Genomic DNA, 14,549 nt, shown 5'->3' with positions numbered 1-14,549 from the left:
CGGCAGTGCTTTGTTTTCCCAATTTACACCATTTGCTGGTGATTCACTTCTCAGTGGTGTTTTTAATTTACTGAAATCTGAAATTGCAGAAGTGAAACCAAGCATGCATGCATTTTGTCTGCTAAAGACTGCCACAGCATTCAGTCTCATGATCTGAGGATTTTGGAAATTAAAACAATCTGTGAGGGCACCGAGCACATGGCAAGAACTCCCCCTAAAATGGCTCCAATTAAAGGCAAATGCTGCACTGTTGGTTTGTCTTGATAAAGAAAAAAAACCCTTTTCAACTCACTATGCCTCATCATCTTTGTGAGGGACTTTTTACTGATACAATGGTTTTGGCAATAGTCGAACTCATACTGCGTTTTTTGAAAAGCAGGTGCTTGACTCCAATGGCCTGTTAAGACAGGAGCACATATTGAAAACAGATGTGAATGCGCTGTAGTAGAAAACAGCGCTTGAACAAAAAGAGGTGACCAGAAAAACATTGTTGTATGAATGTGGCTCATTGTACTGGCCCATGTGTGTTTGATGGAGATGGTTGTGTTCACATTGAAGGTGGGTATGACTCACTTCATCCATTAGATCAGTGACTGGGGTTTGGACAGGAGCCCTCCCCTGATACTGAGACCACCACATTCAAACCCTCCCAAACAGCCATCTGCTCAGCATTTCTACACTGCCTTTGAATCTTTAAAGAGAATTAAAATACTGCAAATGTAACACTTTGCTGTCCAAGGACCAATCACTGCGCTGCTCTGCATGGCAGTAGTCACATTGCTGTGGGCCAAGTTTCCTTGAGCAAACGAGGCATGTCTGTCCTCTTTCTCTGGAAATAACTTTATTTGCTGTAGGGGCTCTCGTGAGAATCGCTGCATCACTGATGCTTGATACCCAAAAGGGGGGACAGTATACATTACGGTTCATGCTAGAGCGAAGACTTCCCGTTTGCATCCAATTAAATAAAAATAGATACAGCTTTCTTACAGTGTGTTGTACAGTATGACCTTCACCTAGTTTTGTTGGTGTAAATCACAACTCTGGACCAAACATTTTCATCACACTAGCAGCCTGTTCGAGGTGGGAATGTTGCACCCTCATTCTGTTTCGCCGTTCGGTATACAAGGTACAGAAGGGACACGGACGCCGACGTTCGATGACGCGCCTCTGATTATTGAACACCAGCATGCTATCTAAAATCACACACTGGAGCGCCATCAAGCCAGCTTTGTATGGTTCAGCATAAACAAGCATAATGAGGGGTCCCCTTACTGGCACTATAGCAGGATCTCTGTTTAAAAGTGGCTACTGACTAATCACACTAAAATCTTAAGTGTTTGCCAGGATGTGTGGCTCACTATTGCAGCAGGAAAGGAAAAAACCTAGATTGAAGTTATGCCAAGTTGAATTTCTGTCGGTAAATAAGTGGTCGGACTGACGATGAAGGCGCTTTCTCAGTTGGTCTCCAAGAAAACTTCCAAGAAGATCAGACTGATACTGTATATCTGTGTTAACAGCATGCAGCAGTCAGGACTGAGGATGATGCTGAGTTGTAAGAATGAGTGTGAGTATTAAGAAGGCTGCTGACACGCTCTCTAAACTACTGCGTTTTGTTTAACATTCCACCGTCTGCAGACTATCTGAATGTACTTAGTGAGGCCAGACTGCGTATCAGAGTTATATATGCATATACAGTACCTCAAAGATGAAATATGCTTTTCATAGTTCATCTTTGAGGGCTGTAGCATATTTTAGAATTGTCCGCTACTGAAAATCGCCACAAGAAGTCTTTTAATCTGACATTTTGAGATATAGACTTATTCACCTTTTTGCCCAGAGTTTGATACCACTCTCATGTCTGTGTTGTCAATATTTGAAGCTACACTGGGCGGCCGGTTAGTTTAGCTTAGCATAAAGACTGGAAACAAGGGGAAACGGCTATCTTGCTTGTATAATCCGTATGAGAACAAAGTGTAAAATATGATATGTTGTGGTTTTGTTAGGGTGATGTACTGGACTATTTCTTTGTCGGGGGCAGTGACTTTCTGGAGTCTTGTCGTAACCCAAAGCAAAACTACAACTTATTGTTCTTAAACTTTGGATTTTGTGTCTATTAAACAAATGAAATATAATGTGTTGATTTGTGAGCAGTAGAGGTGCTAGCAGGTGGATTTTGCTACCTCTTGACACAGTCAAGCTAACCGTTTCCCCTTTTCCAGTCTCTATGTTAAGATAACAGGCTTCTGCCTCCAGCTGCATATTACCAAACTCATATGAGAGTGGAATTGATCTACTCATCTGACACTCTGCAAGAAAGTAAATAAGTGTATTTCCAAAAAAATTGTTCCTTAGACATTTTTTGTAATGTTGAATATTTCTGTAGACATCCAACAGTGGCTTAAATTATTGTGCTGAAAATAATCCTGAAAATACAGTTCCTTTCCTTTGGAATAAAATCAACCCAGTAATCATGCTTTCATTAGCACCCCATAGTCTGCACTCAGGCAGTAAAGCAAGCATCAGGGGAAGCAGCACTTGTTACTGCTGCTCTGCTGTGTTTACAGGGAGGGCTTGATTGCAGACTCCATCGCAGCCTCATATTCACTTCCTGTGTTAATCCCCTTTGCCACTGCAGCTTTTTCTTTCGGAGGCAATGGCGAGGGCGTGGGGGGAATTTCACTTCTGCTTCGCTTCACCCCAAACACCATTCACCCAAGGCTCACATAAGGAGCCACCATATCCTGCTAAAACAAACAGCATTGAGGGGGTAGAAACAAACGCTTTTGTCTCTGAGTTATATTTAGTCCCAGCCTGCCTTCACCCAAACACCATCTCTCACGAGACTTATTTGCCCTGATATTGAATTAGATCATATATGAATGTTGGTGGCTGCAGAAACCCAGAAGCACTTTTCCTGTGTTTGATACGGATCATAACAGCATTGTAAACATGCGCGTCATGAGTCAGAGATTAATCTGTTAATAATTCTGTCATAGGTTTAACAATTGGTCACAATCTGGACATTACATTGACGTCAAGGAGGAATAACTAGCACACATCAACATTTTCATGCTTTCTCATCTCTTAACCAGCAGGCTTTGTTCAGAATATTTGACACACAGCTGCTGTAACGCTTCAGGCCTCTCTAATTCTCCACTATGGGAGATACGCCGTCCCGGCACTCCCTTCTCTAATGGTCTCAGTCCTACAAACCCTGCAGGCCATGGCTCCTCAGAGAGCGGTGTGGTCCAGAAGACAGGAAACAGCTTGAGAGAAGCCCAGCAGTCAAGGCTATGGGAGGGCAGAGGATAGGGTGGGAAAAAGGGGGATTTCCTCATATGGCGCTCTGGACTTTCATCAAATGTGTGAATACGTGATTCATTTGTTGATCACCTCCTTCTGATGAGTCTGTATTCCTTTAGGGATCTGTGATTTAAAAATCTAACTTCATGGAAATCTCTTGACTCTGTTCTGAGATCAGTTTAACGCCTTTAGGATGATACTCAAAAGCAAATGATCTGTCAAAGACTCATGAGCAATGATCTTGTAATCATTGTAGTGTTATCAAAGTTTGCACCATGCTGTCTTCATGATTGTCTATATGCAAATGTACTTGACAGACTTCCTTCCTCTAGATTACACATCCCCTTCAAGCTTGATGTTTGTCCTATAGGCTTCACACTCATTAGGCTTCATCAGAGGCTTTGAGTGAATTATTAAATGAATTATTCAGAGGTTCTGTGATGCTTGAGTGTGGGGGTGGGGGGTAGGGGTGAGAGGGGGTTCTGCTCACTGTGTCTTTAAAGTCGTGCAGAGGGGAGCCTATACTAAAAGGAGGGGGCTGCTGTGCGCCAGTTGGAGGTGTCTGCCTGTCGCAGCGGCTTGGGGTTGACATTAAGAAGAGCGTGTCCATGCTTCAGCGGGGAGATACAGCGCGATTTGAAGGCACTGATACTCAGACTGAACTGGCTGCAGGCAGATACTCATCAGATCATCAGATCGAGGATACATGGATGGACAGAGAAATATTACAATCGGAATTAACTTGTCAGCCGGTGCGAGGAATTTCTGGATATAATGGGGAATACGACACCTAAACCTTTAATAGGTGAGACTTGTTATTCATTTATCATTCACGCGGCTTGTAATGCACACACACACATATATATGCACACGGAGCGGTGCCTGTGTGAAACAGCCTGATAGCGGGAAGATACACATGGCTTGTCCTAATTCCTCGAGGCTATACTTGTGTTCGCTCTGCGTAGAGACGCGCTTCCCATCACGGGGGAGCTGAGCGTGATTCCCAGGGAGCGAGTCCAAGCGAGCGCTCCAGCAGCGCCCTTTCTCTGCAAATTCACCTTCCACCCATCATTTATAGAATCCAAACAAGCGATGCAGCCTTAATTTAAAAAAAAAAAAAAGCAAATGTTGACGATCTGCCTAAAGCATGCAAGGATACATCATCAACCAAAGTCAATTCAATGCTCAGTAAACAGATCAGCTTGATCTATGATAATTCACATCAAATATTATTCAGCATTGGAACTTCAAATCCATTGTATCTGTAATTGTAACAGACAAATGACCAATTTCCAAATTACTTGAAATCAAAGTATCTTATGCATCAAACGGCTCCTAAGTTTCTGCTTTTTGAGTGTCATCATACTGTGGATTGCTTGCTGCCTCCTTCTTGCTTGTTTTGCGTCATTTGCAGAAGCATTGTCTTTATTACCCTTTGTGAAACTGGCTTTTATTTTGGACAGGAACACATTTTTTGCCTCTTTTGTGTCATGTACAACATTGTTAATTCATAGACAGATAGAGTACCAATAACAAATGTTATACTGTAAATATGTACAGCTATATTGCCTGGTAATGCTTGGTAATGTTCTTCAGTGATGCCAAGTATCAAAACTGTCTTATGTAAATTACAACTTCAAGTGATTGCCAGGGAATTATTCCTCAATGTGACTTGATTGTCAGCCTGGGTTTTTACATAAAGCTGTCATTATGAGCTCTTAGAATATGACTCTCCGAACCACTTTGTCATGACACCTAAAGCGTATTACTTGACAATCAGTTCCCCATATCACTTTGATTTAATGTCTGTCACACTCCCACGCCCCCAACAGACCCACTCGGCGGCTAAATGATGTGGTTACTTCCACCAGAGCCAGCTGACACAGGGTTTGGACTGAGAACAGTTAGTCACAGAGAAGTAAGAGCAGCTTGGGTCCTATTGCTTGCACTGTATGGTTTCAATTAACATGGAATTAATAAAATATCTGTCTTTTATGGGAGTATAGAAGAAATGTGCACAATATATCAGAAAGGAGGTTTTTATAGGTTAATTTTCTCACTGCACAGAGTTATGTTGCAGACCTATATGTGATGAAGAAGTCATTACACCAGCTATAGAAAGAAATTTAAATGATGTCATGTAGGTGTTTTTACCAGCACATTCACTTTCGCAAGTTCTAGAGACAAAGATGCAACTAAACAGGCCATGAAATTCCCTTAAGATGCACCAAGTTTCATGTCCTGCACAGTGAATGAGTTACAGTATGGTGATCACATACAGCCTAGAGATATGAGAGAATAAAGAGTCTGATCATCTCGTAGCCACAGATAACTCTGACGAATGCACATAATCAGTTTTACATTTCAAAAAGCTTCCCTTGGTACAGCAGTGTGTCTTGTGCAGTCTTATGATTGCATTCATTTGTGCATTTTCTTTCATTCATAACACGACAGAGAGACACCGTTACCGATACCCAAATGTTTCTTTCCTAAATTAACATGAGTTCTAGCAGAAATATACTCCACGTGAAATTTGCTTTTGACCGTAGCAACCTCCAAACTTCAGCTGAGCTTTACTGGTCAGCTGCCTGGACCAGTCTCTGTTTCTCTGCTGTTCTCATCACTTGGGCGGTCCAAGCTACAGGAACCATCAGGTATCACTGACACTGCTGTTCAGTGCACTCCTGACAGTACACTAAAGAGGCTTGCCTTAAAGTCTAACATCAACCTTTGGGGAACAAAGGGGAGTCTGAGTAGTCATCCATCGCTGACATTGACCCAGTCCCACTTTTACCTCTTATGTACCAGAATTACATTCGAGTCACAGTTTCCAAAAGACTCCTTTAACCATCTGATATTCTCTCAGCTGTGCAATAAAAATCCACTTCTGAAGTTTCAACTACATTTCCTATCCAGGAAGCTGAAAATGACATGTATCTTTGCTCTGTTTGTGCAACACTAGAAAAAATATTAAAGCATATTTTTTTTTGAAAATAGAATATAAAGTAACATTAATATAGATCAATATAGGTGATTGTGAAGTTCTTTAAAGGTGCCCTATAGAGTTATCTCGTAAACAAAGCGTTCAGTGTTCACCAAAACACTGTGCGTATCTGTACGGTCTAATAAATATGTTGAATGTTTTCTTCACATAAAACTTTTACAGAGCTGATTTTTGAACATTTTGAAACTTGCTTACGTTCATGTTTTCTTGCCGGCTGTCTTCTTCTTTTCCAGCTTTGTTGGTGAATTGCTGCATTTCTTGGCAAATTAGCGCCACCTGTAGTTCAGTGACAGTATGAAACCGTTGGCAAGAATGTGTCACACCATCCATGAGCACAAATGCGTGTGCTCAAGACAAACAAAATGGGGATTCGCTCATTGAGAAAATGCTCCATATTGCTGTCCAATGACGATCTGCATTTTTCAAACATAACTGTCTATTTATTCGTCTTTATTCTTCGTTATTCTTCATGTGACTCGAAAGTAATGGTCATATACGAGGAGCACAAACTGGGGCTGACATTGACTACGCTGTAAGCTGTGCCTCGCTTCATGATCTATTGTACTATGCCTTACATCTAATAATGGCAAGTGTCTATATCAGTCCTCACTGTTGGTCCCTTGACTGCAGACTCGCAGTACATCACTCTGTCAGAGAGATAGTTGAGCCTGTAGGCTAACCCTCAACATGTTTTCCTCCATGCACAGTATATTTTACTCCCTCGAAAGTCAAATTCTCCGAGCAGAAAGGAAAGGGGCACCCGCACATCATTTGAGATGTTACAGATGTTCTTGCTGCTGCTTCATAGTTTAGAATATAATCAGTGATAATGTCTAATTTAGGAAATGTACTGTGGAACATTTCACTGAGTTATTGTCTTTACAGCAGATCACAGTGAATTTTAAACAGAAATGTAATCACTCTGTGGCCCTGGAGGAGAATAGAAACATAGCCTCCCTTTGAATGTTGGATTTCAGCCAGTCTATACCATAAACACTCATCTACAGCTTTAGTTGTATTTAATATTAAACCCAAGTAATCCAAGTCTCATTTAAGCCCATGTTCAGTGTGTCTTGTTTGATTTCAGATCCTTGTTAATTCGTTTTGCGGTGCTCATCAAGGAATTCTTTCCTCAAGTAGGACATTAACTCCTGTGAAGATTAAGCCTTTTATTTGGGTATTTCTTTACTGACTAGGCACTGCGTGATTCATTCTCCACTTCTGAAGATAACTGTGGAGGAATGAAAAGGGCTATTCAGGGTTTGTTTATGCTGTAGGCCAAGGGGGTGTGTAGCCCATAAATAAGAGGAAGACTTATCGTGTCTGTTGCAATGTTCTGACTTTTTTAAAAAAAAAATTTTTTTATGTTCCTCTCTTCTGTGATGCAACTAATATTAGCTTTGCTCAAATATTCCCCAGTAATATATACATCAGAGTTTTGTCTAAATTTACCTTGTTTCAGTTCTGTGATATAAATGTCCCATAAGGATGTGGTAAGAGGACTGATTTGGGACAGTTTGCCTTTTTATACTGTAAATGTGGGTTACATACTAAAAGAGACTATTGAGTGTACTTGTTTGTACTTTGTTGAGAGGAGCAGAGAGGCTTCATAGTGTCAGTGTGGGGAAGGAAGTGGGTGAGACTGTGGGCTCCTTCACATAACTGGCCTCTGCCCTCTAAACCAACTGCCATGGCCCACTTGCAAACGAGTTATTGTGTGTGGATATGTTTGCCTCTTTTTCCAGCAGCTGGTGTCACTAATTTTACTATCTTGACCTTGTCTGAGTCACACAAAAGCAGACCAGCTGTTCACATACCATGTTGGCCTCTAATTTAGTTGATCAGCTTGAATCATTGATGGGTTTCTCTTCCCTCACTGTACTCCTGATGTTTTTGCACCTACAGATGCGACTCTGCAACCCCGCCCGGTGGCCAGCAGGCAGTACTACACCCTGCCTAACAATGGGGCAGGTGTGGAGAGGAGAACGTCTGCTCCTCCGGTCAGCATCAATGTGGAGTCACCCCGATTTCACCCCCACGCCAAAGGCAAGAATATCAGGCTGGATGGGCAGCTTCGCCGAGCCACTCGCAAGAACAGCTTCTGTAATGGCATCACATTCAGCCATCGGCCTGTGCACCTCTATGAGAAGGTTTGTTTTCATCTCTTTCTTCACTCACCCTGTGTTTAAGTGATACAGATTTAAAGAATAGAAGTGTATTAACATCATTGCTGTTCGTTCAGATGCGTCTTCGTCTGACTGGTGTGCACACCGGCTGGAGTGGAGCTTTACGCTTTGGTTTCACCAGTCTGGACCCCAGCGAACTGGTTGCTACCGACATCCCCAAGTACGCCTGCCCAGACCTGGTGACACGGCCCGGCTACTGGGCCAAAGCTCTGCCTGAGAGACTGGCCTTGAAGGACAACGTGTTGTCATTCTGGGCTGATCGCCATGGAAGAGTTTTCTACAGCATAAATGAGGGAGAGCCCATCCTCTTCCACTGTGGGCTCAGCATTGGCTGTCCTCTCTGGGCCATCATAGATATCTACGGCATCACTCAGGAGGTCACGCTGCTCGGTGAGCATTTTATCATGTCGTTCACTCACTCTGTGAAAACACTCCTATAGATTACTTACTGTTTTTGTCATGACTGCAGCTGAGAGAGGCGAGAGGTAGCTGATTCATATACAAGAAGGAAGTGAGAGGAACAGATTTCACAACTGACTGCTGACGAATCTTTACACAATATGTCATTAGTAATTGCATACATCCATAGTAGTTTGTATTGAATTAAGGATATTTTTTTTGACTGGAATCAACTTCATCTGTCAGCTCGAAGGCCATGTATTTTGACCATGGCTTTGACAACCCTTAAACTTATTTTTATAATGTCAACACATTCACAGCTAATTTAAGCAGCTTCCTGTGAGTTCAGAGAGCAGCTGTGCCACAAAGCTCTGCAGCAGCACAGGCCAACATAGTGGGAGTAGGTAGAGCTGCCTGGGGCGGCTCTATGATTCAATGATCCGTGCAACAAAACTAGTCACTGTTTAACAGAATGTCATCCAGTCAGTTCCTCTTGAACCTCTCACTCCTAATCACTACCCCCGCTTCTCCTTTAACGCTCTCCCTTACTATCATTTTCCCGCGCTTTGTCTCCTTCTCCCTCTACGCCTCCCACATTTCCATCACCCTTTCCCCTGCGGTTCCCTCTAGTACTCACTGGGTGTGTTTATCTTCAGTCTGACAGGAGCAATGACCATGTTTGGTCAAGACGCAGATCCCAGGAGCTTTGGTGAGGGGCCAGTGCACGCAACTGCTCCAGCAGGACTACTAGTGTCATACTTGTTTATATCAGCCCCTCATACACAGAAAAATTCAGCTCTACTATGAACTCTGTGTATGAATGTATCTGTGCACGAGTTTAGAGAAGAAAGGAAATGAAATAGGGAGGTAAATAAACTGGTGAATGTAAAATAAATTGCTTGTTGACACAGTTTATTTGTACTGAAACGCTCCACAACAAACATTTCAACATGATCGCCATACGAAGGGCTCTCAGCGTAGATTCTCAGTCTGAATTGCTGATTGGTTGTTAGGGATGTCTATCAATGTGTTTTATCCAGCACCTTGATAGTGACCAGTGGCTTACTGTGCCAAAGATGTTTAATCTTGTATTTCTCATCTTGCTGTCACAGTGGGAAAAAGTATCAAATAGCAGTATGGTAATGGACATGCAGTAAACACATTTGTAACAATGAATGAAAATTTGCAGAAATATTATTTCATAATTTTATATGTTAATATTTTATTTCGCTCTCTTTTCCCCAAGCAAAAATGCCAATATTCCCTGGTTCTGTCTTCTTAATAGTGACTATTTGCTGCTTTTCTTTGTCCTCTGTGACAGTAAATTGAATATTGTACTGTTAACAAAACCATTAAAGATGTCTCCTTAGTTTTCTCATGCTTTATAGGCATGTTTTCTTATAGAATAATGTTTATAGGCATGTTTTCTTATAGACTAATCAATTCATTGAGAAAGTAATCAATTATGAAATTAATCATTAGTTGGGCCGTTATAAAAAAAACACACAGGGCAAAAACAAACAAAAAAGATGCAGCAACATGTGCAATCACAATCTCAAAGCTTATTACTTTTCCTGAGGCATCATAGTAGAAAAAAAAGAGAAAAGCTTGGGACAGATCTATGATTCTACGTCTCAGTCATGTACATTTTTGTCCATCTTCTCCGCCACAGAAAGCACGTTTGCTGAGAGTGTGGGATCCAGCTGCCTGAGCGCGGCCCGTCTGAGCGCCTATCTGCCTCAGAGTAGCCACGACTCAGCCAATTACAGCAACAATCAGCTGGAGAACAACCAGACTGCTGCTGCCAAGATGGCCAACCTCCAGCTCAATAACTACACTCAGCTCATCCCCTGCTGCTCCTCCACCTCCTCCTCTTCCACACCTTCCTCATCTGCCTCCACTGGATTCAGCGTCCCCCGGGTTGTCCGGGGCCTTCCTTCCCCGCTGGACAATGACTTGCACTTTCACCCTGTCCGTGGCTCTGATGTAATACTCTCTGCAGACCGTTCAGCCGCCTGCATCCACTTTCTGGACAGCAGTCGGACTCTGGTGTTCAGTGACCGGCCGCTGCATGTGGGTGAGACTTTGTACGTGGAAGTTGGCCACCTGGGCCTGCCTTACTTTGGGGCGCTGTTGTTTGGTTTAACATCCTGTGACCCAGCTAGTCTACATGCCGGGGACCTGCCAGCAGACCCTGAGGTTCTCCTGGACCGTAAAGAGTATTGGGTGGTGCACCGGGACTTTCCCATGCCTTGCTCTGGAGACGTGCTCAGCTTCAGTCTGCTTCCCAGCGGAGAGGTGCATCACGGCGTGAACGGAGTGGGACGTGGCAGGCTGCTCTGCGTGGATTCCTCTCAGGTTCTGTGGGCCTTTTTCACCCTGCATGGGGCTGTCAACAGACTCAGGATACTAGGTAAGCCGAATGTATTTACAGCAGCCAACACGATGTACACACAGAGGTGATATCAAAACCAAAACCAAACTATTATTTATTCTGTTTGAATTAAATTCCTAAAATAACATACCCTACAATTTTATTTGTGCAACTGTTGTAATTAGATGAGACTGTTCTGCTTAAGGCTAGCGACTCAAGGCTACAATAGCCGTTACACTCCCAAATCTCCGACCTAACTGTCAGTGGTTCCGTTGCATTATGGGTAATGCAGGCACCAAGTTATGTAATGGACACACATGAGAGTGGTATCAATCTTCTAACTCAGCTGTCCACCAGAAAGCAGGTATTCCCCAAAATGTCAAACTTTTGCTTTATTATAAACATTATCAATGCCCAAAAAGGACACACAGGCTATTCTTGAGTCCAGGCAGCCCCTGCAATTTATTTTTTCCCAGACTAAAGGAATGCAGTTGAGTAGTTTATGTCTGCATGTTGCCTGTTCAGCTTTGAAATGTGACCTATCTGTCCTACTCCCACCACTCCCACATAAACTCCCATCAGCTCAGATCCCATTCTCACTGGTTTCTGATCCAACAATGTTATCCTCAAACAGCTGAAAGACAATCACCCCATGAAACTTCAAGTAATACAAATATTTAATCTGACTGGTTAAGGCCAGTCAGCATAACGCCTTATACTCCTGCGGTACATTCAAACAATTCAAGGACACGCTGTATTGAAATGATAACTACAGTTAAATATACAGATTGTCTGAATGTCACCATTAAAGGCTCTACATGAGTCTAATTATCTGGTATTTGTTGATGTGTATTTATCTTTGTGACACAGGAACACTGCAGTCCAGTCCTCCCTCCACATCCCCCAGCACCTCCCAGAGCAGCAGTCCAGATGACAGTGACTCAGATCTGGCGTTCAGTGTCAACAGATCCTCCTCTGCCTCTGAATCCTCTCTGGGTACGTTACCAAATGTTGACGGCATGCCTAATGTTACAGTTTGTATAGAAACCCTCATGGGGTCACAGCAGGAAGGCTCTTGGTGCAGATCATTTGGGTCATATAGTATGTGACACTAGACGAGTCTTGGAAAAAGGTGTTTTGTCTTATTTTTGAAGTAGCAACAACAGATCTCCTGACTTATGTTGGATTTTGACACTGTTAGAGATATTCCTCCATGACTTGGTACATTGTAGAACTGCAGTGATTAGTAAATGAATTGATTTGTCAATCAAACTAACCTGCAACTTCAATTTCATAATCAATCGTTTAGGTTTCTTGTGGAAAAAAACAAAAGCAATTCTTGTTTAAGCTTCTCAAAGATGAAAATTCCTTCCTAGTAAATTGAACTAGGTAGGTTGGACAAAACAAGACATATGATGACATCAAGTGGGCTCTAGGAAGTTGTGGGCATTTTTATCAACTGTTTTATGATGTTATATAGACCAAACGATTCACTGGGAAAATAATCAGCCGATTAAGTGATTATAAAAATCCCTGTTAGGTGCAGCCCTAGTACATCGGGTACATGAGAAAAGAATTAAGTATGCAAAAGAAACGGTATTGCAGATCTGAAGTTATCTGTGCACATACATCCATGTCTGCTGCGTTTTAAGACCTAAATTTCTTTCCTTTCTTTTCATCTAGTGACTGCTCCTAGCTCCCCTCTCAGTCCTCCCATCTCTCCCAGGCTCACTGCCTCTGAACTGCCCCCTGCTGGAAAAAACGGAGAATGCACCATTTGCTTCGACCAAGAGGTGGACACCGTCATCTACACCTGTGGACACATGTGTCTTTGCAACGACTGTGGGCTGAAGCTGAAGAGACAGATAAATGCCTGCTGTCCAATATGCAGGAGGCCTATCAAAGATGTTATCAAAACATATCGGCCATGATGGTCCAGATGTTTAAACAGGTGCTGTGACTTTCAATGCTGGATGCCCCCTGTTTCCCCTTCTCAGGCTTTGTTGGACAGGATCTTGACCCTATCCGGAGATTAGCCACACCAGGACATAAATGTGCCTATATACCCATTTTGTATGGGTAAATCATATCTGGAGATAGACCAGGCTTTTCACACGCAGAACTGTGGTCATCGTAATATATAGACTGCATACATGAGCTTCTATATTTTGGCTAAGGAAGAAGAGATGAATCATGTGCTCCCATTTTGTATTTTCCATGTGATGACTCTTGTGTCACATGTATTTGCTGAGCAGAAAAGCCTGCTGTGAATATTTTGTCTTTACCCCCGTTGTCCTAGATTTATGTGTGCTTCAGCAGAATATGCGGACCGTAGTCTATGACTTCTAGTGCCTTAGATATTTGTCACATTGTGTGTCCAAGTAATTATGCTAACAATCCTAGCCATATTTCAATGTACAGTTATGAAAGCTTGTGGTGAAAAAGGCACACAGATACAGAATTTATGCAATAAAGGCTATAACAGTAAGTGGAAAGATGTAAGTGTATGTAAGTGTGTCCTGTGGCGTGCTTTAAGAAAAGTATGTTTGGGAAAGTTTGTTTGGAAAGTGTAAAATGAAGAATCTGGTTTTGCACAGTGAGAGATTATTAAAAGTGGATGTGATTAAAATGTGTCTAGTTTCAATAATAAGACTGATACAACTTTTTAACTCTGAAGGTTCACTTAAGAGAATGTAAAGAAACAAGTTCACAACAATTACTTTTATTTAGCCTTTAAAGATCCCTTTGCTTTTTCACCTGAGTGACAGATCTCTTAGTAATGAGCAATCAGACTTCAGACTGAAGGCTATTACATTTAAAGATACTACTACCAACAATTATTGGGAGTAAAATTTGAAAACTGAATTAAAAAATGTGCCATGCCTTGGTTTAAGATATTTTGACATATTTTTTATGCCCATATCCTCATTGCAAAGTTGCACTACTCCAATGTGTATGAGAATGCTTTGATGCAGTACAAAACCTCAATCACTGAGGGACATTTTTCCCTCTATACGAAAGGTATTAGATACAGTACAGCTGAAAACAGACTCTAGAGTCACTTCATGTTAAGTCGAAATGTTTTTGTGCTATATTTTTTTGTATTGACAATGTAATTAGATCACATCTTTGGAGTACGAGAGGAAAGTGGAGAACCAGCAGAAAGCCCACACGGACAAGGGGAGAACTTGCAAACACTGCTGCAGTCCTGATCATGGGGGGTTGGGGAGGGTAAGGAGGGAGGAGAGAATGAGAGCTAAAGGAAAGAGATCATAGGGTTTCG

The 14,549-nt window shown here is 42.2% G+C and overlaps 1 protein-coding gene across 1 annotated transcript; it reads left to right on the top strand.

The window, feature by feature from the left end:
* Positions 1 to 3,845: 3,845 nt before the first annotated feature.
* Positions 3,846 to 13,879, top strand: neurl1b (neuralized E3 ubiquitin protein ligase 1B). The gene is made up of 6 exons (XM_022751856.1): positions 3,846 to 4,108; positions 8,213 to 8,457; positions 8,550 to 8,883; positions 10,565 to 11,305; positions 12,137 to 12,262; positions 12,950 to 13,879. The coding sequence occupies exons 1-6, from the start codon at positions 4,078 to 4,080 to the stop codon at positions 13,195 to 13,197; spliced, it is 1,725 nt and encodes a 574-aa protein (XP_022607577.1). The 5' UTR covers positions 3,846 to 4,077; the 3' UTR covers positions 13,198 to 13,879.
* The last annotated feature ends 670 nt before the right edge of the window (positions 13,880 to 14,549 follow it).

This window comes from Seriola dumerili, unplaced genomic scaffold (genome assembly GCF_002260705.1).
Source record: "Seriola dumerili isolate Sdu_G_001 unplaced genomic scaffold, Sdu_1.0 BDQW01000161.1, whole genome shotgun sequence".
In the NCBI taxonomy this organism is placed as follows: domain Eukaryota; kingdom Metazoa; phylum Chordata; class Actinopteri; order Carangiformes; family Carangidae; genus Seriola; species Seriola dumerili.
Note: the sequence above shows the minus strand (reverse complement) of the source record. Positions and strands in the feature narration are given on the sequence as shown.

Bases quoted from the DNA above. Each gene is read 5' to 3' on its own strand.
- neurl1b (XM_022751856.1), top strand. From the start codon at position 4,078: ATGGGGAATACGACACCTAAACCTTTAATAG. The intron at 8,884-10,564 runs GTGAGCATTTTA...TCTCCGCCACAG, and splicing joins TCAGGAGGTCACGCTGCTCG to AAAGCACGTTTGCTGAGAGT. The intron at 12,263-12,949 runs GTACGTTACCAA...CTTTTCATCTAG, and splicing joins TGCCTCTGAATCCTCTCTGG to TGACTGCTCCTAGCTCCCCT.